This window comes from Spermophilus citellus (assembly GCF_964194105.1).
Source record: "Spermophilus citellus genome assembly, chromosome: 10".
Lineage (NCBI taxonomy): Eukaryota > Metazoa > Chordata > Mammalia > Rodentia > Sciuridae > Spermophilus > Spermophilus citellus.
In genome coordinates, this window is record NC_138197.1 from 130,057,820 (window position 1) to 130,085,189 (window position 27,370).

General features: G+C 47.9%; 1 protein-coding gene across 3 annotated transcripts; it reads left to right on the top strand.

Moving 5' to 3' along the window:
- The first annotated feature begins 4,497 nt into the window (after window positions 1-4,497).
- On the top strand, window positions 4,498-27,370 carry TEF (TEF transcription factor, PAR bZIP family member). 3 transcript variants are annotated; one of them, XM_081310332.1, is made up of 4 exons: window positions 4,498-4,678; window positions 16,680-16,997; window positions 22,247-22,467; window positions 23,720-27,370. In XM_081310332.1, the coding sequence occupies exons 1-4, from the start codon at window positions 4,576-4,578 to the stop codon at window positions 23,933-23,935; spliced, it is 858 nt and encodes a 285-aa protein (XP_081166458.1). In that variant the 5' UTR covers window positions 4,498-4,575; the 3' UTR covers window positions 23,936-27,370. The 3 variants fall into 3 exon arrangements, with proteins under 3 accessions (XP_081166458.1, XP_081166459.1, XP_081166457.1); XM_081310333.1 differs by lacking the exon at window positions 4,498-4,678 and adding an exon at window positions 13,223-13,488; XM_081310331.1 differs by lacking the exon at window positions 4,498-4,678 and adding an exon at window positions 13,738-14,032.

The following is a 27,370-nucleotide window of genomic DNA, read 5'->3' on the forward strand; positions in this document are numbered from 1 at the left end:
TTCTGGATTTGGCCCCTCCAGGAGGGTGAGGGATCATACTGTGTTTTGAAATTTGATCCCAACTGCAACCCCAACTCCTCTGGGCCCAAAGACGACTAAGGTCACCTGGCCCCAGTTCCTTCCTCTTTAAAAGGAGCAGGTATGGGCTGGGGTTGTGGCTCAGTAGCAGAGCACTTGCCTAGCATATGTGAAGCACTGCGTTTGATCCTCCGCACCACATATAAATAAATAAATAATAAGGGTGCATCAACAACTAAAACAAAATAAAAGGAGCAGGTATATTAGATCAGGAGTTCTGTATCTGCTGCATGAGAGATACTTGTATGTGTGTGTGTGTGTGTGAGTGTGTGTATGGTACAGGTAGTGAAGGGGTTCTTGAGAGGAGGGCTTACATATGTTCCAGAGTGGGTGCTCCCCAGATAGCCTTAAACTGCAGTGGCCCCAGGAAAGAGGCCCAGGGCCTGTGAATTGCCCAAAGACAGGGAATTGTTTGGGCCAGGTATGCAGCAGACATCAGAGGCTTCATGAATGGTGGAATGAGGAACTGAAGCAGCCATCTTTATTAGGCACCTCGTTAGTGCCAGGCACTGTGCAGAAAGTACGTCTGTTCTCCATGCAACTGAAAGTCTGACCACACTTGCAGCCCAGAGAGGTTCAGAGAAGGTTCCAAGAGCCCTCAGGTACAGAGGCAGAAAAAAGATCAAGAAACCCTGGGAACTGGAAATCGGCAAAGGTTCCTTTGGCACTGACGTTCAGGCATTCTAGGCAGCACTAGCCCCATGGTGAAAAAGCCAAGTGGTGTGCCAGGTACAGTTCCCAAAAGAGAAACAGACCTGCCCTCAGGCTAGAGGGAACGTGATCTTGCATCAGGACCTTCCTTGAACTCAGAAAAAGAAAGAGTAAGAGGAGCAGGACTTCAGTGAACCCTGTGGACTAGATTCTCCAATTCTTGTAAATTTCCTTTAATTCTCTTAGGGCCTTTGTTAGTCTCAGGTGGTAAACCTTACCTAACGCCCACCCCATCCCACACCCTGAAAATGTAAGACTACTTAAGAAATTAACTCCCTGGAATCTGCCATCTGCTGGGAAGACCATCCTAAATGGAAGATTTTTGCATCATTATAGTCAATGTGCACTTACTATTCTGCATTTTTCTTTTTCTTTTATTTCACATATGTGGTTCCACGTATCTATGTAACCTGGATATTTACAGTCAGTGGCTGATATTTGTGCCATTGATTGGATCCCAGTGGTTGGACACAGGTCTGTTTCTTGGTCTTCAGCCCTGTAAGTAGAGGCTGCAGTGAGTATCCCCAACACAGGGCATCAGATCCTCCACTCTGGGAACGCTCCTTCCATGGAGAAGCCTGGGACAGGTGCAGGGCCTGGCAGGGACCTGCAGGCAGCTCTGTTTGTCTCCAGAGAAGGCTTTTGAGGGTTCTGTCCAAACCTCATCTACATAATTCCTCACCCCCAGAGCCTGTGTAACCTCCTGGAAAATATACCCAGGCTGTTTGGGAAAAGGTTATCTGAGCCATCCAACCTATCTGATTGGTGATCAGTAAGTTTGTGTCAACCTCTTCTGGCATGTTCATTTGGATCCTAGAAGTCCAATATGCCCTACTGGCCAAGGAGAGGACAAGACACAGTGAAAAGTTCTTGACCCAGTCCTTCATTGGCTGGACCTTCCTGCTCAATAATAGGGTCACCTGCTTGGGGTACAGCTTCCCTGATGTACCTGTCAGCACATAAAGGACACCTTGTTCCCAGTGACTCTCCAGATGTCTCCAGGTATGTATGCAACCTTCCCTGGCCCCACATTCTCCTGATGTGGTCCCTGCTGACTGCTGGGCCTCTGCTTGAGCACAGAGTAGGAGATACCAATGTGGATTTTAAGTGTCATGGAAATACTCTAGGGCTGGGGAGTTAACTGGCTGAGTGTGTTACTTAGCCTTGAACACTCACCAGATCTAGTCAGGTGCTACACTTATGATGTATTAATCCATATGTTGTTATATAACAAAATACCTGAGACAAGGTAATTTATAAAGAACAGAAGCTTACCAACTCTCAGGAAGAGCCAAAGGATTGCAAGTTTAAGGCCAGCCTCACAACTTAGTAAGACTCTGTCTCAAAAGAAAATAAAAAGTGCTGAGGACGTATCTCACTTCTAGAGTACTTTCCTGGCATGTGCCAGGCCCTGAGATCCATCCCCAATACTGCAAAAGAGGGAAAAAACAAAACAAAAAAAATCCCAGCAACTCAGGAGGCTGAGGCAGGAGGATGCAAGTTCCAAGCCAGTCTCATGAGGACTTAAACAACTTGGCGAGACCCTGTCTCAAAATAGAAAGGGCTCAGTGGTGAAATGCCCCTGTACCAAGAAAAAGAGAAGTTTGCTTGGCTCATGGTTCTGAAGGCTGGAAGTCCAAGAGCATGGTATCATATGGGCTCAGCATCAAGTTAGGGCCTTCTTGCTGCATAACAAGGTGGAGAATATCATGTGAAACAGAACAAATGTGCTAGTTCTCTTCTTATAAAGCTACATGAGCTTTTGGGGGACACATGGAAGCCATAGTATGTGGTGAGCATGCATGCATGGTCTGTGAGGCTTAGGACATTTGTGAGTCTGTGGGAAATTCACAGGAGTGAATCTCCAAGAAAGAAATGCCATGCAGCAGGTGGGTGTTTTTGAGATATGTGGGTCACTGAAATCATGCTCTGTGGGTGTCTGCCCACTCCACCTTTATACTAAAGCTAGTTTTATGGTAAAGAAAGTCTTGGGCCAAGTACTGGTATCACACCCAGCCCAGCTTAAGTCAGCCCCACCTGCAAATCACAGGCCCACTCAAGGCAGCCTGCACACCAGGCCTGTCCTTACCCTTACCCACAGTGTGCAGTGCCACCAGGCTCTGGCTGGGAATAGAGCAGGAAGGGGAACTTCCCTTTGTGGTTACAAAGTACCTTCCACTGATCAAAACATATGACTCTTCAAAATATGTAATTAAAAATTTTACATATATACTTTCTGTTGCAAAAATAAACAGTGGAGAGAGAAATAATTTAAAATTTTAAGAGGAGAAGGGGCAGGGAGAGAAATGATGTTTCTAAAGTATACTTTATCAAAGGGTTTGAGCTTTAAGCCATGCACTGGGGTTTTTTAATTCAAAATTAATTTTTAGTTAATTGGGGAAAACAACAAAATTTGGGGAGGATTATTATGGAGGAAAGGAAGGCAAATAGAAGTTGAGGATGGTTGGGAGGGAAGAAGCCATAAGACTCTCCTGGAGTATTTTTGATTCTGTTTAAAATGCAATATTGGAGAGTAGTGAAGGATGTGGTAGTGATCAGCCACAGAGCAGAAAAACAGATACTTACTGCATCCAACCCATAGCCATGGAACTAAAATCAGAGAATGCAGTCAGTAGTTTTAGAATTGAGACCCAGAATTGTTGTCTGGCTTGTTCAAGATTCCACACCATGGCAGACTCAAGAATCCCTGGCCAAGTCTGGCTTCACTGTGATGCTGGTCAGAAGGATGGCAACATACAGATCCTTGGCTTCACTCATACATTCAAGTGCTGGGGACCACAGAGGTCAGACAGCATCCTAGTGGGAGGATAGGGAAGGGAAAACAACCAATTGCCAACAAGGTCCTCATGGCAGACTGGGAAGCAGGACTTATCATCAGGAAAGCCTGACCCAAGTCTGCAGGGTTGCCCTCCTTTCAGTGCCCACCCTACCTGCCATCTCTGAACTCATTTTCTAGGGTCCTGCCTCTCCCCCGCCCCTCCTTGGAAGACAAGAGAAACTCAGGCTGCAGGTTTTGTCATTTCCAATTGGAGAACAGGCTTCAAGCTCTGCAGATGGTATAAAGCTCCAATTATGCATGCCACATGTACACTCATGTGCTTTGAAGGCACGTGTGCATAGCACATACATACTGTCCCAACATGCCACAACCCCTTGAGGCACACAAGCTCACACATGAATGCACAATGCCATTTATGTCCTGGAACCTGCCACACATGCTATCTTTTGTGCTGAGCTGCCTGGGGTGCTGGTCTTGTCCTTTCTTCCTGGGGCCTCTGGTCCCAGCCTGGGATGGTTCCCATGGTGTGCCCTTCTCTCCCTTGCGCCTGGGGCTCCAGAACTCCTCTGCCCCACCTCAGTGTCATGCAGGTTTGATGTGGGCATGCTCCATGTGGGCGTGGAGCTCTGCTCACCGTTCTCATCTGGCAGCCCTGGTTATGGCTCCCAGCCTGGGGGAGAACTTCCCTTTGCAAAGTTAGATAACAGGCCGGATTCTCTGTCAGAGGATTGGCGCTGTGGCTCCACGTGCTACAGCTGGCAGAGAGCCAGGTCCACCCTGCCAAGCAGCGGGAAGGGAAGGCCTGGCTGCAGCAGGAGCTGGCAGGTGGCCGAGCTGGGGGTGGACGGGCCGGGCCAGGGCTGGTGCTGCCCATTGGCTGCCTCAGGCTCCCACCCGCCTGCCTCCCTAGTCTGCAGCTCCCCCTGGCCAGCCCCTGCCTCTCCAGCTGCTTCTAAACTCCCGGAGCAAGCACCTCCTGCTGGGCCATGTCTAGCTGTGACCGGATTGGAGTGGCCCCTGCCATGGACATGCCTGAGGTCCTCAAGTCCCTGCTGGAGCACTCTCTGCCTTGGCCAGAGAAGAGGACAGGTAGGAGAACAGGAGGTATGCATTGGCAGGCTGCCTAGGTACCAAAGGGATGGGTTCAGGCACAGGGATAGTGGCAGGACAGACTAGGGAGGGCCCCCCAGCAGGGGTCTGCCCTTGGACCTGTTCTGGACAGAAGATGGGCTGTGTTGCAGAAAAGGCTCTGGGGAGGTGTATGGGTGCCACACCAACTCTGGGGCTACCCATTAGGCATGCTGGCTTTGGAGAGCTGCCGTGGCCAGCATGCAGCCACTGACAGGTGCTGTGCTCATACGGGACAAGGATAGAACTGAGAGTGCCCTGTTGAAAGAATCCAGCTGATGTTAATTGCTTCTTAAGCTCCCTCCCTCTGCACATTGGGGACAGGCAGAGGAGTGGCAGAGATGGTTGATTTGGGCAGCAAGAGCCTGTGTGTGGAGAAGAAGCTCCACTGGAGGGCTGAACTCAAGGATGGGATGGAAGCTGTTATATAACAGGACCACAAGGCTCCTAGTCCCGCGTTCCTAGGATACCACAGGCAAACATGGGGCGAACAGAGGAGGGTGTGGAACTGGGGCAGCTCTGGCAGCCAGCACCAGGTGTCTTGCAAGTCCTACTTGGGAAACCCAAGAGCCCAGAGTGCTTAGATTTGGGGAGAATTGTTTCTCCAAATCTCTTCTGCTCCAAACATCAGAGGCTCTTTGCTGATGAGATTCTCTCATTACCTTAATCTGTTTTTTCTTTTCTTTTCTTTTTTTTTTTCAGTGCTAGTCATAGAACCCAGGGCCTCACAGATGCTAAGCACATTCTCTACCACTGAACTACACTCCCAGACCCTCCTCATTGCCTTTAAAGGAACCCAGCTGATTTAGGACCCCAGGATGTTCCCTCAGGAAAATTTTCTCAGGCCTCTTTCACCTGTTCTCTCTCACCATCCTGGTTGTCCCCATAAGACGTCTTTCTGCAGGACTCTCTTAGCCACTCCTAAACTTTGGAGCCAGAGGACAGCCTCTGGTCTCCTCTTACTGCTCTAGGGTCAGGCGTGGGCTTTAGTTAAGGAGGGACAACAGGCTCTGTTCCTGGGGAGACACTATCTGAGAGAGGAGGGTGGCCCCCAGAGTTCATGACAGGGTTCCCTAAGGGCACTCTCATGGATAGTTGAACCCAGGCCTCTTAGACCACAGCCTGTGGTTTCAATGTTGGATTCAAAAGGTGGGCATTACAGAAGGAGTTTCAGCTGCTCACCAGGAGCCCAACTCCTCAGGGAAGGCCCCTGCAACCCAGTCCAATGGACAAACCCCAGCTGGAGTCCACACCCACAAACAGGCCACAGCTGACTTTTTGCCATCTCTGGGGAGGGCCAGCAGGAAAGCTTTCCAAAAGTTAAGGCAAACTGTATCCTTTTTGGTCCAAGCAGAGGGAAGGTAGCATAGTTCCTCCCTGGCCCTATCTATGTGTCCCAGAATGCCTTGCTACACTGCACGGGACAGCTCCTAGCTAGGCAAAGAAGGGTTCTCAGAGGTGACTCAGGGTGCTGCTCCTCAGATGAGGATAGAAGGCCTTTGAAGTGTGGCAGCAGCTGCCGACTGCTGGCTCTGAGCCGGTCAATCTGCAGAGCCCTGCAACAGCTGAAGAGTCTCTACCCATCACTGTGGAGGGCAGTCAGTCCCAGCATTTAGGGAACTTATCCAAGATTTCAGGCAGAACTTTGCCAAGAGCTAACAAGCTCTGGCTAAGAAATAGTCAGGTGTGGTCAGATAGGTCTGATGGGTGTAGGCCAGAGTCTCAGGTCACCTCCTGTGATACCTCAATGAAAGAGCACAAGGTCCCATAGGACAATTGCCTGTAGCCAACTAGGGAGATAAAATGAGGCAGAAGAGCCAAAGGTGTCACAAAGCCCCATCCACATTACTGCCTCCACCCTAAAATCACCACTTTCCAAAGCTCTCAGACTCTCCAAACCATTTCTAAAAATAAAAATGGTTTACCTGAAAGAGTAGATGAGAACACACCCATCGCAGTGAACTCAATTCTCAGTAGTTGCATGGGTACTTGAAAGGCTGAGGTCAAAGCATCTTCCTTCCCCATTTCCCACCACTCTGGCTTTGACCTCAATTGGAAGTCACAGCTGCTTCTATGTGAAAGGGGATGGTTTCTCCTGGGAGACTATTTACAAAATTCCCCTCTTCTCCTCCTTTTCCCACCTAGTGACTGCAGCCCAGTTACATTATGGGCAGAGTATATCTTCAGTGGGACAGGTTTCAGAGAAGAGCCACATGGTGTGAGAAATTCTAGGTGTGCCTTTGCAGAACTGCTCTCCTGCAGCCTCGTGGTGGTTTTCTAGTTCAAGACAACCCCTGACGCTCACGTGGGGCCGCTCTCCCCCTTGCTGTTCCTGGGCCTTCTAGTGCAGTCTGTGCAGACCTCTGCCTCTCTCTCATCCTGCATTGGGAGCCTGACCAAACCTGGGATTCCCTTGGTTTCTTAGAGGCCCTTCCTCTGGGCCACCAGTTCAAATAATTTCCCTTCGGACAGAGAATCACATGCCTAGCAAAAGGGTGGATCCATACCCTGACTCAGTTTCCCTTTCCTGGTTTCTGGACCCTGAGCCCTAATCATACTTTTCTTTCCTCTGCTCCCTCTGTCTCCGGAGAGTCCTCTTCTGAGAGTGATTCAGTCTCAGATGCTTACTCCATCATTTGTTCCTTTCTTCTTTAGCTTCTGGAAAGACGCTGAGACCCAAGACTCTACACATACCCTTAGCTCCTTGTACCCCACCTTCTCTCAAGCCCTGGAGTCTTGGCTGTGCTCAGAGGCACCCCTGCCCATCTTCTTACCTTTTCCACTTATTCAGGCCTCCCTTTTAGAGAGCTGTGAGTCATGAATGCATACTTTAAACAAGAACTTGAGCTGGGCAGGCAAGGTCCCCACCCCAGGGCACTCTTAAACCATGACCACATCTGGGCAAAGCAGAAAGATCCTAGAAAGACAGCAGAGAGCTTCCAGAGACAGGACTGCTACCCACTGGTTGGGTGGACTTGCCTCCCACTCTCCTTTCTTTAAAGTGAGGAAAAGGATGCCTGTGTCACAGTCTTGCTGCCATGACTAAATGAGTTGTCCCACATGAAAGTGGTATAAATTGTGAAGTGCCACGCTGTTTTCTCTGAAAGGCAAAAAGCAGCTTGGCCTGGCACGTTCCTTCCACCTGCATCACATTTGCAATCTTACCCTCCCTCCCTTCTTCCACCTTCCTTTGAAGAGTTGAATGTTACAAGTTTGTGCACATACACAGGGCTGTCTCCTTGGAAATGCATGCTGAGGCTCCCAGGACATGGTGCCATTGGCCCTGCACCAAATGGGACAGCCCAGATGTGGATAACAGGCAGAGTAACAAGGGGACTTGCTGGGACAGAGGCAGAGTGCAAGGGAGTGGACCTTGGTATGGTCCTCTGGGCGGATGAAGTAATGGAATAAGGGTGGACTCAGTATGGCCCAGGTGGCCCTGAGCTTGGCCCTGAGTAGCAGTCCATCTGGGGACCCCTACAGCCTGGGGGAACCAGGGCAAAACTGAAAATGTGTGGAGTTTGCTTCCAGGGAGAAGGAAATGGGATGGGATCTTCTGTGTGCTAGATGTGTTGACTCATTTAATACTCACTTCAACCTTCTAAAAAGTGTATTTTCCTATTCTGAAAATTAACTGAGAGAGATTGGCCACCTTTAGGCCAGTAAGTAGACTAGCCTTTTTTTTTTCTTTATTTTTTTTTCCTCTTTCAGTGCTAGGGATGGAACCCAGCCGGGCCTCATGCATGATAGGCAAGCTTTCCACCACCACTAAGCTTCACACCTAGCCCAGTGGGCCCGCCTCTTTTCTTCCCTCTTACCTTAAACCCTTTCTTCTGCCTATTCCCCCTCACCAATCAAAAATGTGAGAAACTACTCTTCACCAAGCTCCAGACACTGATGGCAGTGTCAATCACTGCCGCTTCCAGGTGACTTTGCATTGGACCGGACCCAATGCTAGGTTGCTGAAAGAATGACCTGTCAGTCATGTGCCAGGAATTGTGCTGCACACTTCTGTCACTCTCTGTGCAAGAGAGTGTGTTTGATTCTTCATTCTATGGATGAAGAGATGTTTGGAGATGGGAAGGTCACACAGTTGTCAAGGGGGTCAAGTCCAGTTCCTCCCCCTTCCAGGTTCACGTCTACCTATAGGACTCCCTGGTCTCTAAAACCATGTCTCCGGACGGAACTTCTTGGTCATTCAATCATTCATCATTTGCTTTTTGAGCATTTGCTTCACTTGTGGCTCAGGTGTGAATGAGATGAACACTGTACTGGCTCAATGGTGTTTGCAATCTATTGGGGAGAGACAGTCAAGAGATAGCAACTGGGGTGCAGTGTGCGGTGGGGGGGGGGAAGCTCTGTGAGGAGCGACATTTAGGCTAAGGCCTGGAGGGGAAGAAAGAGCCTGCTACATAAGGAACTTTCAGTCTGGAGGAACATCATCTGCAAAGGTTCTTTCCTGGGTCAAGAAAGACTAAATTGAGGGGCTGGGGATGTGGCTCAGGCGGTAGCGCGCTTGCCTGGCATGTGTGCGGCCCGGGTTCGATCCTCAGCACCACATACCAACAAAGATGTTGTGTCCGCCGAGAACTGAAGGATAAATATTAAAAATTCTCTCTCACTCTCTCTCTCTCTCCTCTCTCACTCTCTCTTAAAAAAAAAAAAAGAAAGACTAAATTGACTAAGGAATAAAAGGGGAAGAAGAGCAAGAGGGAGAGAAGATGAGATGGGGTTGGAGAGACCCAGAAGGTGAGAGCCTACAAAGCCTTTAAGGTCCTAAAGTGAGACTGATAAGTCCCTGTGTGTAAGAGCCCACTCACCCTCACTTATTCCTGGAGAAGTGGCTGGTGGGAGGCATGCAGTATCCCCAGAACAACTCAAGATGGAATTATGGTACAAGTTAACTTTAACTGACCACTTGCTTATGCACCATGCACTGATGGCAGTGTCAATCACTGCCCTCTTCCAGGTGACTTTGCATTGGATCGGACCCAATGCTAGGTTGCTGAAAGAATGACTTCAGCATTGTGCCTACCAACTACTTTATTTCTTACACTTAGGCACAGAAAGGTCAAGTATGATGCCCAAGATCACACAGGAAATAACTGAAGTAGGAATCAGACCAGGTGGTCAGGCTCTGAAGCCTGCACCCTACCACTGTACCACCAACAGCTTTGGCTGGAGAAACCAGGGCTGTCAGGTGGTGGCTGTTGAGAGGTAGCAGAGGCTGGAGGTAAGGGCTTCTCTCTGGAAAGAGCACTCCTATGGCAATTCCATGTGTAATCTGAACCCTGGGAGTGCACAAAATGCAAGCCAAACAGGAAACAAGTCCTCTTGAGTGTCTGGAAGAGATGGGCAAGAATTTTAAAAGAGCCTCCACCCACCACTTCTCCCCTAGAACACAGTGAGACCTAAGGCATACGCACCTTAGAGCCCAGAGTTACGCAGCCATAGGTATGCAGGCCAGAAAGAGCTGCTGGTGAGGATGGTGCTGGAGGACTTACAGAAAGATGGCTCACATTTATTATTCCAGGTTCCACTGTGAATCACAGTGACTGTTATTTAACATTAATAATGCTCCAAATGTATGGAACTTGGCTCTGAAAGGTTTTGTTAACCCTCCTACCAGCACCAACCACAGGAAGCAAGCCAAGAAATATTTACTGTTACTATCCTGAACACTAGTGTGCTTGCCTGCTTTTGGTACTAGCAAGGACCACAGATGGCTGGGCTTTGTTAGAGCTCAGGTTGGGTTGGTTAGCAGGTTTCTGCACAATGAAGAACAGAATTCAAATCCAGTTCAAATCTGGAAAGGAAGACATTTTCTCATCCTGTTTTGGCTCTAACTTAGATTCTATAATCAAACCTTTGGTTGTCACACCCAAAATTATAACCCAACACAACCTGAAGGCAAGAGTGGGTGCCCACACACTCCATCCTATTTATTACTGTTCTAGTTGGGCATTTGACATTGTCTATCACAGATAATCCTCATAGCCGCCTTATGAGGGAGCATTTCCATCTGTTTCCAAGAGGAAAATAACTGAGACATTGAAATCATCTGCCCAAGGCCACATGGCTACTCAGTGGGTGAGGGGAGTCATTCCCCAGGCCTGCCTCCCAAATCACCAGTATCACCATTACCCCAGGACCTGTACTTCCTGAGAACCTATTGCTACAGAAGGTACCACTTCATTCCTTGAAAGTGCTAAGTAGGTAATGATGTTCTTTTTATGGAGTTTCTTTTCTTCATAGGGCTCACAAACACTATAGAAATTGGCTTCATTTCTCCACTAATAGAAGGTGCAAGACCATAGAGTTATTCCCACACTACTGACAAATGTAAAGACAAGCAGTAGATTCTTGTTTTGTTTAGGGGTACTGGGGATTGAATTCAGGAGCACTTGGCCCTTTGAAGTTTGTTTCAAAAGAGCTCTAGGTTAGTTTCTCCTAAAGAGTTTAGCCACATTAAGAATTCCTGCTAACAACAATTTTACAACACACAGGTTTTTCTAAACACAATACTATTTCCACAGTGGATCTATACCCATCAGTTTTAGCAAAATTTTAACTATCATTTGTTGCAAGCTTGCAACTGTACAATTACATATTGGCCCATGGAAACACTCTAATGTAGATCCTGTCCTTACTCCATTTAGGTATTTATTCCTTATATAGGAGTCCAGAAAGGTGACACAATCAACTGGAGGCATCAGATTCAGAAAGTGATCTAAGTCTAATTAGTATTACTATAGGAACCTGAGTTTTGGAGTCGAACTCCAGTCATCCTGTCCCTACCACTACCAAGTCCTCCAAATTTCTTGCTTTCTTTCTAGGCCTGCTCAGCTACTCAACTTTTTTTTTTTTTTTTTTTTTTTTTAAAGAGAGAGTGAGAGAGGAGAGAGAGAGAGAGAGAGAGAGAATTTTTTTAATATTTATTTTTTAGCTCTCGGCGGACACAACATCTTTGTTGGTATGTGGTGCTGAGGATCGAACCCGGGCCGCACGCATGCCAGGCGAGCGCGCTACCGCTTGAGCCACATCCCCAGCCCCATACTCAACTTTTTTTCCCCTCAACTCCCAGGGAAATTCTGATTCCATCAACTTTCAGCCAGCTGTGCTGCATTCCTGCGTCTACCCCAGGAACCAAGAACTACCTTTCTGCTGTTCCCCAGCCCCTCCCACGGGAAGCCTGGATCCCTTGAAGGGACACAAGACAACAAGTCAAAGTCCCTGTCCCCTCTGGGTGTTTAAACTGGGAAAGTCTAGTATTGTTTGGGTTTGAAGCACGGTATGATTTGTACTACGGAGGTAGAAAGTTCTGAGGGCTCCCTAGGAGCAGCTTCCTGTAAGGGTTTTACATCCGTCCGTTCCTTCGTTTTACACGGTTCCTGAGGAAATCCCAGGGAGTGTTTATATTTTAAGAGGGGATGGTTCTGCCACAAAATGTGGGATGGGATCAATACCTGTGTAAAGAATTTTTTTTTTTAACTTACGAAAAAGGTAGGGGCAATCTTGGAAAGAAGAGAATTCAGAGCTGTTTGGGTCTGTGGATACTCTAGCCCAACCTCCTAATTTCATGGTTGAAGAAACAGGCTCAAGTGGAGCCACTGGACTTTCCCAAGGTCACAAGCTAGTGGGGGGAGGATGGCAGCGTGACCCGAGCCCTGGCTCTGGACTGGGCCTCACGAACGCTCCTTCCACGCTAGTGTTTATCTGGCAGCCACGCCCGCTCCAGTAGCCAGGATCAGTGGGCAATCCGACACCAGTTTCAGCGGCTGCCAAGCCTGCTCCGGCAGACCTTACCGCGGGGACCCGGGACCCGGGACCCGCAGGCTGCCTGCCCTCAGCCAACCTCTGGGTCGCGTGGGAGGAGGAGTGCTGGCCGGGCTTTGCGTCCCTGTCCCACGACCCAGGGCAGAGTCCCCGGAACATTAAGGCCCGCCCAGCGCCTCCGCCCCTCCCCGCCGCAGCCCGCACGTGCGGCGCCTCGTGCACCAACGCCGGCCCCGCCCTCCACCCCCCATTGGCTGCTCTGTGCCTTCCCCCCGCGGCCTGGCTCGGCTGCGGCTCCACGTGACCCACAGGCCTGCCTAGCGCTTCCAGCCCCGCCTGCCTCCTGTGGTGCGTCCGGGAGGTTGCGAAAGTGGGATGAGAGGGAAAAGACGATGCAGTGGCTTGGGAGAAGGGCGAAGGTTACGAAGACGGGGAGCGAAGAATGCATTGGGGAACGGGCGGCCGCCGTGGAAGGCCTACAAAACAGATTCCAGCAGGGCCCAGCCAGGGACCCCGAGCAGGCTGGCGCACCTCACCTGGCCCCGCACGTGTCTCACTAGCCCTAGCCTCCCGGCCAATCCCGGCCCGCGAGGCCGCGCCCAGCCCCTCGCGGAACGCACCAATCCAAAGCTGCAGACCGGAACCGCTGGCCTGGACTCATGAATAATAAATATAGCCCGGGCCTGTCCGCGGGCGGGGCGCGGATGAGGGAGGCGGGGGTGCGGCGGCGCGCCTGCGCAGGAGCCGCCCGTGTCGGCAGCTGCGGCGGGTCGCGCGGCTCCGGCCCATCTCGGGGGGCGGGTGGACGGGGGAGGTGAGGCGCGCGAGCAGGGCGCAGGGCACGATGTCCGACACGGGCGGCGGGAAGAAGCCGCCTGTGGAGCCGCAGGCGGGACCGGGCCCGGGGCGCGCAGCTGGGGAACGGGGCCTGCCGGGCTCCTTCCCTCTGGTCCTGAAGAAGCTGATGGAGAACCCCCCGCGCGAGGCGCGCCTCGGTGAGGGGGGGCATCCGCGCGTGCCTGGGGGCGGGGTTCCTGCAGGGGCGGGGCCTCGTGAGGGCGGGGCTGGAGAAATCGGAGGTCGGGGTGAAGTGGTCCAGCGGAGGGGGATGGGGCCCCGGGATGACGAGGGGCCTGCAAGACGAGGCCGGAGATTGGGAGAGGAAGACAGGGCGAACCGGAGAGACTGGGACGGGTGGGGCTTAGCGGGGAAGGGTCTGAAGAGAGGGGATGGGGGCGTGAAGTGGAGTTTGTGTAGGGGTTACAGAGGAGACAGGGGGACCGGAGCAGCCACTTACATGGCGCTCCAGGGCGCCTCCCCTGGGGCCGCCTGCATCAGAATACCCGGAACGCTGGCCTAAAATGCCGGTTCCTGGGCCCCACCCAGTTTGCGGATCCTGGATAGGACTCTGCATTTTAGGGAGCACCCTCTGTGGTTTCATAGTCCACCAAAGTTTGAAGAGCATTGGTCTGCTAAGCAGATTGTCTGTGCATATGGCCTTGTCCCTTTCTGGGGGAGAACAAGTCTTCCTTCCAGGGGGTGAGTATTCCAGCTATTAAATCCTCTAATAGGTATCTATGGGCTGCTGCTGAGGTGCAGGTAGGGGAGTTGTGTGGGGCCAGCTACAGGGCACCTTCTAGCGGGGCAGGTTTGGGGGAGGCAGGGGTGGAATGAGAGCCAAAATGAGGCCAGTGAGATCCTTCACTTGGTTGGTTTGGGCGACAATAGGCTTTGGAACCACACATAGCAGGACTGAGTTTCATCTTATTGCCCAGGTCCCAGGGGCCTTTGTGGAAAGCAGGTTTGGCCCTGGTTTTTGGCCTGGGAGATGAGTTTCAGGCAACAGCAGGAGTGCTACTTATAGTGGGGTTTAGGTGCTTTAAGGTCTACTTTCATTCTGAGACCTTTAGATTGTTACATTGACCCATCAGTGTAATTTAGGGATTTGGGAAGGGATGGGCCTTTTGAAAATTGTCAGACCTGAGTAATTAATTTTCTTTTTAAAAATGCCATTTCTCTTCCTTTCCTGGATGAGTTCTGAGGCTCCCGTTCCTATGGCTGTTTCTGTTGGGTTATAAATAGCTTTAGCACATCAGGTGAAGCCAGGCTTTCTCCTGCTTCAGGACCTCCTGTGTACAGACCTTTCTGTTTGTTTTCAAGATAATGCTTTGTTCCAAATCTTGGGACTGAGACAAACTTCAAGGACAGGTGTTCACATCTGGCAGGTTCTTGTTTAAGATTACCAGATAATAACCATCCATAACAGTAATTCAGAGTGTTCACAGATCAGTTTGACATGATCTTACTTCATGTAGACTTCCATCACAGCCCTGTAGGGTATTACCCTCACGTTGCAGTTGAGGAAAGTTGAGGTACAGAAAGGTAGGGATGCTTTCTCAAGGCTTTATGGCTTTATGGCTCTCAGTTTGTTCTTTCTACTATAATGAACACAATCACTGGTGTCAATACTGTCACCTATTTGAGTGATGAACAAATCCTCTTAAAATTAAAACCAATTTTTAAAAAGTATTGATTTAAAATACTCTCGAATATTTAGACTAGGCAAAACCTGGAACCTACTGTTGCTTGTCCTTCAGAACAGCTGCTTTTTTTTTTTTTTTTTAATCAACACCCTTCTGCTTCCATTGATCCCAAGTGCCCCCACCCAACAGAAGTCATTTCTGTGTAGAATATGGTGTCAGGATCTCAAGGGAGAAGAGCAAGAAGGTCATCTGGCCCACCCAACCCAAAAGCCATGGGCTTTTTACTTTCCAGTTAGTTGTAAACCAAGTCCTGGTACAGAATACAGTTTCAGGAATTCAGACTAAGTCATATTAGAAGCCATGACCAAATTATGTTTGCTAAAAACTCCATCTTCTTAACTCACTAGGTGTGTCCATTTTTATTGGACCAACAGGCTGCTTTTTGGCTGATTGTGGTCTAGGAATCCATGCATGACTGGTTTACATTTCCAACATAATGGTATTTGATTTCTCCTTTTCACTTCTAAATCCAGAGTTCAAAGTTGTCTCTCTCAATTTTGAAAACCCATTATGAACTTGTCATGATTTTTTCTCCCACTTCACTGATTAGCCTCTCTGTCACTTTGATTTCCTTTCAGTCTTGTCACATTTTTCTCTTGTCTTTTTTTCTTAATTGCTCTCTCTTGGATATCCACATTTATAACTTTTTCACTAAGATAATTAGGTGGAATCTGGTCCTTACTAACTGATTAGTTTTGTTTTTCATAGGAGCAGTATCATCTTCAGCTCCATGCTTCTCCTTTCTCCCAGAAAACCTGCCCTTAGTCTTTTCTGTTTATTCAGGAATAAAGGTCTCTTGAAATGGTTGCTCTGAAAAAGGTCCTGAAAAGACAGCTCCAGATTCTCTCAATTCAGTAAACCTAAAGTGAATTCTGTTTGTAAATTCAGTATTCTTCATTCAGTATACGCATCTTCCTTTGGTATTTGATTTCTCCTGTCTGTGGGGTAGACAGCCCACTGTCTGTCTACCTCTTTGTTGGACCCTGTCATCCAGAACTGAACCAGACATAACCCCTGCTTTCAGTGAGTTCACAGTAGTAGTGAGCACCTGCTGTTTGCCTGGACTTTATACCGGTATTTTCAAATGTTTAATCTTCACCAAAGAGGCTGCTTTATCCTTATTTACAGTGGAAGATACTGAGTAACATGGCCAAGGTCATATATCACAAAGCTAATGAGCGGCAGCCCTGAGTTGCTAAGGAGAAGCAGACTGAAGGAGGCAGGAGAGTAGAACACAAAAGTTCTTGGCCTGAGGACCTTAGCCTTTTCCACACTAAAAAAAAAAAAAAAAAAAAAAAAAATCAGAAAAAGGCAAAAAATTCTATACCCTTCCTCAAAGTCTCTCTCCAGCAGGTGCTGTTCCCACAGCCTATCCTGCATTAACCCTTGGTTCACATCAGGCCTCAGAGCATGTGGCTAGCATTCAAGAAAGGCCAGGCACAGAAGGAGGTGTGATGCCATCTCTAAAGGAGACTAGCCACTGATTAAAGCACCAGGTTGTAGCTGGAACACAGGTTGGGCCCTTGAAATGCATGGGATGGAATCAGACTGGAGAAAGATGGATCTGTCCTGAAGCTCACAGCCCACCTACTGGGACCGAGTTTCCCTCTTGTGTGGTGTCTCATCACAAATTTTGTTTGCAGATAAGGAAAAGGGGAAGGAAAAGCTGGAGGAGGACGAGGCGGCGGCAGCCAGTACCATGGCTGTCTCAGCCTCCCTCATGCCACCTATCTGGGACAAGACCATCCCCTACGACGGCGAGTCTTTCCACCTGGAGTACATGGACCTGGATGAGTTCCTGCTGGAGAATGGCATCCCTGCCAGCCCTACTCAACTGGCCCAGAACCTGTTGCTTCCTGTGGCCGAGCTAGAAGGAAAAGAGTCCGCCAGCTCTTCCACAGCATCCCCGCCATCCTCCTCCACTGCCATCTTTCAACCCTCTGAAACCGTATCCAGCACAGGTTGGTGACAGGCCTTTGGGCAGGGCCACCTGTCCCATCTAAGGAGTCCACTTCCCACTTAGGACGACTATGTCCACACACCCAGTGAGCCACTCCTCTGAAAGGAGATCCTGGTAGGCTGCAGTGTGGAGGAACCCTTTGATCCCCACCTTCCAGCTGTGTTCCCCGAAGCTGGAGATAAAATAGTAGTCACACCAGCAGCAGTCAGAGGTCTTCTATTGGTTGATGTGCTGCAAATGATCAGGACAGTGAAGTCAGTCTTTCAGGTGTGAAGCTTTGCAGGAGGAAAATCCTGTTCTGTGTATCCTTGATGTTGCTGTTTTATCCCAATTACCTGCATTTTGCAACAAATTATCAGAACATTTAGGCAGTATCATTAATGCCATTGTTGTCATCATAATTATCATTGTAAGTGCTAGCATTTATTTTGCTTTATTCTGTGTCAGACAGTAATACATCAAAAATCATCAAAAGAACCACATGAAATTAGTACTATTATCCCTGTTCTGCAGGTGAAGAAACTAACCTGTGAAGCCCCTTGATACACAGAGAAGTGCCTTTCCCAGGTCACATACTTGGTAGGTAGTGGAGGCAGCACTTGAGCGTAGGATATATGTCTCTATAGGCAGGTACTGCTTAGGTGGCACTGGTCTAAAGAAGGCATTCCTGCCACCTGTAAAACATCTTCGGAATACGCCCTTCATCCTCTTGTTGTTCTGTTTTGCCTGTAGGGGTTTGTTTTTATGACCCTTGGACATTAACCTACCAGGGGAGACAAACTCCTGTCTCAGTGGGCTCTGCAGAGCTTTCTACAGGCTCAATTAGAGGTTATACAAGCTGATATGTCCTGATTTGTCACCCAGGGAACCTACACCCAGGAAATTCTCATGCTCTTATTTTTTTAAATTGATGTTTAGTATAGAAAATTTTTCAAATAAAATAACAAACATAAGGGGCTGGGGTTGTGGCTCAGTGATAGAGCATGTGCTTAGCACATGCAAAGCCTTGGATTAATCCCTAGCACCAAAAAACAAAATAGCAAGAGACTATAATAATTAATGACCTTCCAGTCTGGGGTTGTGGCTCAGCAGTAGAGCTCTCGCCTTGCATGTGAGACCCTGAGTTCGATCCTCGGCACCACATAAAAATAAATAAATGAAATAAAGGTATTGTGTTCAACTACAACTAAATAACAATAACAATAATAATGACCTTCCATATAGCCAACTCCCAACTTCAGTTGTTAATTAATAACCAGGTGTTTCCAATCAAATCCTAGCTATTTTATCATTTCATCTATAGATATTTTGATGTGTATTTAAAGTATGAGGGTTTTTTTTATTTTTTATGGGGTTTTTGGTTTTTGTTTTGGTACTGGGGATTGAGCCCTGGTGTGCATAACTACTGAGCCACATCCCCAGCCCTTTTTTATGTTTTCTTTAGAGACGGAGTCTCACTCAGTTGTTTTTTTTTTTTTTTTTTAATAACAATTTTTTTAAGAGAGAGGTGGGGGGGGAGAATTTTTTTTAATGTTTATTTTTTTTTTTTAAAGAGAGAGTGAGAGAGAGGGGGACAGAGAGAGAGAGAATTTTTAATATTTATTTATTTTTTTCTTAGTTCTCGGCAGACACAATATCTTTGTTTGTATGTGGTGCTGAGGATCGAACCCTGGCCGCACGCACGCCAGGCGAGCGCGCTACCGCTTGAGCCACATCCCCAGCCCCTAATGTTTATTTTTTAATTATCGAAGGACACAACATCTTTGTACGTGGTGCTGAGGATCGAACCTGGGCCGCACGCATGCCAGGTGAGCGCGCTACCGCTTGAGCCACATCCCCAGCCCCTAATGTTTATTTTTTAATTATCGAAGGACACAACATCTTTGTTTGTACGTGGTGCTGAGGATCGAACCTGGGCCGCACGCATGCCAGGTGAGCGCGCTACCGCTTGAGCCACATCCCCAGCCCCTCACTCAGTTGTTGAGGCTGGCTTTGAACTTGAAATCCTCCTGCCTCATCCTTTAGAGGGACTGGGTTTACAGGTGTATGCCACCGCCCCCCACTGTAAAGGTATGAGTTCTTTTTAAAAACTTTTTTTTTTTTTTTAAATAACAGGTGTTTTTGTTTGTTAATGTTTGTGTTTTTACTTTTATTTTGAGACAGGGTCTCACTAAGTTGCTGAGGCTGGCTTTGAACTTGCAATCCTCCTGCTTCAGCCTCCTAAGTTGCTGGGATTACAGGCATGCACCATTGTACCTGGCTTAAAATACCAATTTTATAGCTGAAATTGACAATAAATCCATTGTGTTCAGATTTTCCAAACTAGAAAACTCTGTAGATGCTCTTCAGCTGTAGAATGGATAAACTGGTGTGTTCATGTAATAGAGTATTCCTCAGCACTGAAAATTAAATGATTGTCATGAGCAACGTGATGAATGATCTTCACAAAGTTGAGTGAAAGATGCCATACACAAAAGCAGACACTGTTAAAGTGTACACAGTGGTTGTATCCATTAGTATATGGGAGTTCTAGTTATCAGTCTTTGATTTTAATTTAGAAAAAAATTTTTAACAGTAACATAGTACCTTTTTTTTAACAACTTTATTTTATTTGTTTTTTATGTGGTGCTGAGGATCAAACCCAGTGCCTCGCACACGTGATGTGTGTAATCATGTCATGCCTCACGTGTGCGAGGCAAGTGCTCTACCACTGAGCTACAACCCCAGACCTGATTTTAATTTTGAAAACCTTATATTGACAGATCTCCAAAAATACTGTTTCAGTCAAATTAATAACAGAACTGTTACCTTTCTCTCTTCCTAAGTTCCTGCTATGGAAGTCATGTTAAGTAACTTGCTAAATTTGGTCAATAGAGCTATCCACGGGGAAAAGGGAATTCCTCAAAATTCTTGCCCCCAACCCTTATTTTTATGCACTTTTTGGAAAGTGTCCTCTTTTGTTTACTGAAACTCTCTCCTGTCAGCATTTGCTTCCTGCTGAAAGGCATGCACACATGGTGTCACTTTGAATAGCATTTTCGTTTAGTGGATACCTTGACTGTCTTGCAAGTATGGAGTTTGGCATGCCCCTCTATTCCCAAGTTACCAAGAGGTCCCTGCTTATTCACTCCTCTGTTGCTCAGAACTCTTGGTATTTCACCTACTCTAGCAGGATACAGTGAGTTGATGTGTGTAATCATGCCATGCCTCTCTTTGTTCCGAACTCTCTAGTGGCTTCCCATCTCAAGAGAAAAGTCAAAATCGGCACCATTGACACTTAGACCACAAAATGTTTTGTGGTTGTTGGGATTGGAGCAGGAACTTAGATTTTAATTTTTATATCCTTTGTACTGTTGGACATGTAGCAGCCTCCCTGGCTTCTGCTCACTAGATGCCAGTAGCACCCTTCCAGTCATGACATGGCCACATGTCCCTTGTAGGGCAAACCCACCCCCTCTTGAAAACTCTGGTTTTATTAGAATTAAACATATGTTTACCTTTAATGATATCCATGTTTCATATCTATCTTATTACTCTCATTTATTCACTCTAGCTATATCATCCCTGCCATTCATTTTTTGAACATACCACCCAGCACCTACCTCAGGGTCTTTGCATTTGATATTCATGCTTTCTGAAATATTCTCCCAAATGTCTACATTATTCTCACATTTTTATACATATTTTAAAATGTCATCTTGTGTAGCCAGGCATGGTAGTGTATGCCAGGAATCCCAGTTACCTGGAAGGCTGAGGTAGGAGGATCTCCAGTTTGAGGCCAGCCTAGACAACTTAATGAGACACTATCTCAACATAAATTTTTTTAAAAAAGGAAAGGGAATGTAGTTCAGTGGTATATCTTTTGCCTAGCATGTGTGAGGCACTGAGTTTGATCCCCAGTACTTAAAAAAATAAATTGTATAATGTCAGTCATTCCCACTAGAATAATATTCCATGAAACAGAGATTTTTTTACCAGTTGTACTGTTTTGTCATTGTAAGACAGTACCTGAACCAGGCACAGTGGTGCATGCCTGTAATCCCAGCAGCATGGGAGGCTGAGGCAGGATGATGAGTTCAAAGCCAGCCTCAGCAACTTAGTGAGGCAGTAAGCAACTTAGCAAGACCCTGTCTCTAAATAAAATATAAAAAAGGGCTGGGGGACTGGAATTATGGCTCAGTGGTAGAGCACTTGCCTGGCACATGTGAGGCTCTGGGTTTGATCCTCAGCACTGCAAATAAATAAATAAATATCCATTGACAAGTTGGGGTTTTTTTGTTGTTGTTGTTGTTTTGGGGGTTTTGTTTTGTTTTAAAGCAGGGGCTTGATGTGGCTCAGTGGTTAAGCACCCTGGGTTCAATCCTCAGTACCAAAAAAAAAAGACAATACCTGACAGTATTTGGCATATAGTTGGTGTTCATTAAATATCTGTTGACTGAATATATTGTGCACTCCTATCAGTAGCATTGAACAAAGAGGCCAAAGGTTTAGTTTGTTTTTAAAAATATAACACTTATCTCTAGTAATACACAACCTTTGAACTCCAATGACTCTAATCCAATGTTCACTATAAAATGGCAGCCAGATGGGGCAGGGAAGAACAAGCAATCAGAGTCTTCCAGGCCAAGATTCAGATTTTAGTTCAGTCATTAATCTGTGTGATCCCAGAGAAATCTTTGAGTTTCCTGAGCCTTAGTATCCTCGACTATCAAGTTAACAGTCATTTTTCTTTCAGAGTTGTAAGACGAGCATAGTGACAAATGTGTCTCAGGGACTCAAAAGTGGAACTCATGTCCTTGGCCCATTGTAATTCACAAAGAAATTCAGCTGTTTCTCATTACTTGAGACGCAGGAAATGGGTATAATGATTTAATGTTTTGCTTAACATATCTTGAGAGGAAAAAACAATTGAAAAATCCTGTGTATTTTGAGAGCCTCTGTTTCCTTTAGAGCATTCTGTTTCTAAAGGGAAGAATTCTCAGTGGTAGAGTGTGTAGTTAGCATGAACAAGACTCTGGTTTAATCCCCAGCACAGCAAAAAAAAAAATCTTGTGTATGTTTTTGAATTGTACTACATGCACCCATCTCCCACCTGACTTAAGAGCTGGTGCTTTCATGGTCTTCTTCCTGTTAAGTAGCAGTAGTTTGTGCAGCCTTGAGATTCCAGCAGATGTCTGGTTGGGTGACACAGAGACTACTCTCTCTTGTCTAGTGAGCTACTTCCAGACCACCTGCCTCTGTGTCTTTCAGAATCTTCCCTAGAAAAAGAGAGGGAGACTCCCAGTCCCATCGACCCCAACTGTGTGGAGGTAGATGTGAACTTCAACCCTGATCCTGCTGACCTGGTCCTCTCCAGTGTGCCAGGTGGGGAGCTCTTCAACCCTCGGAAGCATAAGTTTGCCGAGGAAGACCTGAAACCCCAGCCCATGATCAAAAAGGCCAAGAAGGTGTTTGTCCCTGATGAGCAGAAGGTAACCTGGTGTCCTTTTATAAGTACAGGTGTAACAGTTGTTCAGGAATTGGGGGTAGGATGAGGGTGTAGCTCAGTGGTAGAGTGCTTGCCTATCAAGTATCAGGCCCTGGATTCCATTATCAGCACCACACAAAAAAATAAAGAGTGTCGGAGGGGGGACTGGGATGGGGGACAGGACTGGGAATTGTGCTTCCTCATATGAAATTTTATCTGGAGAACATTTCCTCCTTGGGCACACATGAGTTCAGTGTATAGAACCACATCATGCAGCAATTTGGTAGAAGGAAATGTAGTCAGGTAGTGTTTGGCTCCAGTGACTCCCTGTAGTTTGTCTCTCATTTCTGTTGCCTCTGGGGGTGTCAGTGTCCTGCCTCTCTGGATTTAGCCCATCCATTGGGCAAAAGCTCACTCCACTGGAACTGGAGTTGAAGGAGTCTCCATTTGAAGGACAGAGACAGCTTATATGTTGGCGTTTCCAGGCAGCTCTCAAGCTGATGGTTCCATAGGAACTGATGGGAAGAGGGAACTTCGCAGTTTTTCCATCCTCTCCTCTGAAAAACTGAGAGAAAGGACTTTTCATCTGAGCTTGGAGTCAGGCAGACCTGGGCATAGGCCCCACTTTACTATCTAGTACCCAGGGTGCTTCAAGTTCCTCATCTGTAAAATGGAAACAACTGTACTTACCTCTTGAAGAGGTTTCTAAGACTAATAATAATGGTGACGATACTGGTTAACATGTCACTTTTAGGCCAGGCATTGTTGTAAGCACTGTGTACATACTAACTCATTTAATCCTCAAACAACTCTATGAGGTAGTTACTATTGTTATTCCCCTTGTAGAGCTGAGACACTGAGAAGTTAGGGCATTTGCATGGTTTTACTGCTAATAAAATTGCACAGCCAATATTTGAATTTAGGGGACTAGACCCAGGTTACCGTCCTTTAACTACTGTAAAACACTAAGTGATGTGCCTAAACGTGCTTGATGCTAAAGCAGCACTCCAAAACGACTGGTAAATAGAGACTCCTTCCCTCCACGATGCAACTGCCTGAGGACTGTTTCTCATTCTGCCCCTCTGAGGACAGGGCAGTGCCCCTCAATGTTTCTTGGCACATGTAGCTCCTTTCCCAGGGTCCCAGCTTTAGTTCTGGCTACATCACTGAATTATAAGGGGAATCTGGGTGGTAGGAGGAAAAGATTGGATTCCCTAACAGGGAAGATGAAACCCACAGAGGCTACTCTCCCACAGGATGAAAAATACTGGACGAGACGCAAGAAGAACAATGTGGCAGCTAAAAGGTCACGGGATGCCAGACGCCTGAAGGAAAACCAGATCACCATTCGTGCAGCCTTCCTGGAGAAGGAGAACACAGCCCTCCGGACGGAAGTAGCAGAGCTACGCAAGGAGGTGGGCAAGTGCAAGACCATCGTGTCCAAGTATGAGACCAAGTATGGGCCCTTGTAACCCGTGCCCCGCCCAGGCTGGGCACTGCCTGCCCCTTAGACCTCTGCCTGGGGGCTCCGTGAACCCCACACATGCGTGGAGACTTAGGACTCGTCCTGGGCGCATAGTGGAGCACGTGCTCCAGGAGCGTTCACGTCTCAGCTTCATTATAACACGGCCCGCGCACGTGACAACTTCCCAGGGGGGTCAGCCTCCTCACTGACAGGGAGAACAAGAGAATCTACGAAGATGGGTGAATCGGCCTAAGTTTCTATTCTTGGATGTCCTGGCTGAATTGGAAGGGGACCTCTGGAGTATACATCTCCTTTCACAGGGCGCTCAGGCTTCCTTCGACTCTCCCTCGGTTTCCAGCCTGGGCTGCCGAGGGCTGCCTCTGCAGAATGAGTCATGATCATTGTTACCATTATGTCTTCTCAGGTAGCCTGTGGATTTCCACTTGGTGTGTGGCTGTCATGCACCTCACCCTCCCCAGAAAGTCTGTGAGACAGGCCATCCCCATCTCCCTTGGAGGTAGAAGGGCACACTTGCTCCTCTGTTAGCATACACAGGGTGCCAGGCCACAGGAATGGGTCTCCACAGTCTGGGATGGGGTTGGGGTCTGGGGCCTTCAGCAGAAGTGCACTCAGCCATTCTTAACCCTCACACCCCTTTTCTCTTGGGGCTTTAAGGTCTGAGTTCTGGATGCCAGGGAGGAGGCCCTGGGGCCTGGCTTCTTCTACTTGCTGTGGAGCAGCTTCCTGGAGACTGGTCTTTGGGCCTTCTTTGCCAATGCAGGGGAGACCTTTTTATCTCCTCCTCCAGGCCAGTCCTGGAGGCCACCTGACTCTTATTTGTCCCACTAGACTGGCCTCTGGGCCTGTTGTTTCTTTCCACTTGGTAACCATTGTCTTGGATTTAAAAGAATCACCCCCCTTACCTGGGAAGCTTTACCTTCCTGGACCCAAGGTGTAGTTTGCGCATGGTGTTTAGAAAACTGGTCTCTATATTACCTTACACTGTGAGCGTGAGAGCTGGGGCCTGTTTCTTGAGAAGCTCCATTTTTTTCTTGCTCTGCTCACCAGTGTGGCCCAGGCCAGATTCCACTCTCCCTGAGGCAGAAGAGATCCTCTCACTTCTTGTATCAGGATTCCTCCTGTGCAAGCTATCAGGTGTTAGCAGGGCAGAGCACCTAGCCAGGAGTCGTCAAGGTCACAGTGCAGCTCCTGTGGGATAGCAGGTTCTTGGGATATTTGCATGGACCTTGGTCCCCACAGTCTTGGTCCCAGAAGTCAGGCCACCTACACCGCCTGGCCATAGTGTGGAGCCATTCTTACAGCTATGGCCTCCTCTGCCTCACAGCTGCTCCTTTCTCTTCTGTCCGCCTGGATTTATCCTTTTGCTCTGCCCAGAAGATGAACTAAGGAAACTTGTGGAACCCTCTGCTCATTTGGGCCAGTTTGGGAACCCTCAAGATGGCTGTTTGTTTGCTCAGGGCGGGCAGTCTGAGTGAAGAGGAGACAGGTGACGGGTACACTTTGTCGTACTTAACACTGGCTTTATTTACAATGGTGGCATTCTGGGCCTGACCTCTAAAGACTTTTTGTAACAGATGTTAAAACCGGGGAAGCTGTCTGGCTGTGGACTGCACCCAGGGGACCCTCCAGGGATCTGCACACCCACCTCTTCCGGGGACTTGACAAAGGTCCCTGAGGCCAAGGGAGGTCTCCCCTCCCACTGGGCCCCTGACTTTCACTTTGTGGTTCTATAAAAACCATGTGCACACTTTTCACTCTCTTGTGACCACACAGGGCAGTTGCATCCAGCATGTCCGTGTCCTGTCCGGGCAGCTCACCTGCCCGCCCAGCGCTCTCCCTCTGGGCTGGCTGCTCACCCAGAGAGCAGTTCTTCATTTTGTTATTGGTGGATGAGCCTTGAGCTGAAAAGCTCTTCATTTACTTTGGCTAGAAAAATACAAGGTTTGTGTTTTTTCAGTTTTTTTTCTTTTTAAAGGATGGACACTTTATCTCTGGATTGTATCTATATTTGGACCCCAGGGGGTGGGATGGGGGCTTGATGTCTCTCTTCTCCATCCCACCTGCTATCTGTGAAGTGCGCTCCTCTTCTTCCTTCGTGGCAGAAGATGACTAGTTCCTTCCTTAGAAGGAATTTGGTCATTGGACTTTTAGAAGAGCCCCTTAAAAGTTAGGAGCCTGGCAGGAACAGGAAGGAGCATGTCCAGAGGTTGACATTTTGGGGAAAGAAGTACTTAGGTAAGCTTGTTTCCTCCCCTGGCCTAGGAACCAAGACCCTACAGAAAGAGGGTTAGTGCCTGCCTAGTTGCTCTTGGAGATGGGAGTCTCTCTGACTCCTTCCTGGGCCCTCTTCCTCTAGGGTCAGTGGCTGAAGATTTAGGCTCCCGTGCTCAGATCTTTGACATATTCTGGAGAACACCTGGGAGGGTTTTTTTTTTTTGGTTTTTTTTTTTTTTTTTTTTTTAATTAGCATGGGGGCTAGAGAAGCTGGCTTAAACTTGTCTTTCCATGGGTTCACCTTGGGCCGGGAAGTGTTGTCAACTTCCTGAGCATCTTGTCTTCAACTTCCTGGCCACCCCATTGCAACCTCAGAACAGACAAATCATGAATGAACTAGAATGTTGCAAGAATGTACATAAAATAAATGTAAATCTAGATATAGAAAACAAGTTTAGAGAGCCGGCAACCTTGTGGAGGACCTGGGTAATCCTGTCCTCTGTCAAAGGAAGAGCTTTGCCTGTCTGGCTCCTGCCAGTTGGGGAAGGCATTTAGTAGTGAACTTTAACTTTGGGTCTGCACACCGTGCTGTGAGGTCTGCATACTTTGCTGCAGACGCCTCCCCTCACCCCCAAACAGGCAACTTCTGTAGTCCTCCAGCCTGAGGCCGGATGGTCAGTGTGGGAGCCTGTGGGAAAGGCCCCTTTGTGCTGGGCAGCTCTCCACATGGCCCTGGAGTTTCACTCCCTATGACACAAAGGGCCGAGGAGCTCCTAATTTTCATGGCAAAGCTCCATCCCAGCTCCTTTAACACCTGTTAATTAAGTGCAATAAATTTTTCTAGAAAATGGCAAAGATGACTTCCAGGTGGAGATTGCTATCTTGTGGTGCTGGGGATGCCAGAACACCACTTGGTCTTATTTTTCTAAGTGCATGTGATGTGATAGAGTGTGTGGGGCTCTGCATCCTCCCCTGGGAGCTGGCATTCCAGCGGTCCCCCTTTCTCCTTTACCTTTGTTGGGGGAAGGAGGCAAGGAGAAGATCTCTTCTTCCCAGCTGGAGAGGGCAGAACAGAGAGCAGCCCATTGGCCTTATGTGCGTGTGTGCGTGTGAGTGTGTCACTGTTGGTGGGCCGGAGTGATGTGGTAGGGAGGGAAGCTGGGAATGTATCCTTTTCAAAACAAAATTAAATATTTTGAGACGAGAA

Bases quoted from the DNA above. Each gene is read 5' to 3' on its own strand.
- TEF (XM_081310331.1), top strand. From the start codon at position 13,855: ATGCCGGTTCCTGGGCCCCACCCAGTTTGCGGATCCTGGATAGGACTC. The intron at 14,033-16,679 runs GTGAGTATTCCA...TTTTGTTTGCAG, and splicing joins ACAAGTCTTCCTTCCAGGGG to ATAAGGAAAAGGGGAAGGAA. The intron at 16,998-22,246 runs GTTGGTGACAGG...TGTGTCTTTCAG, and splicing joins TGAAACCGTATCCAGCACAG to AATCTTCCCTAGAAAAAGAG.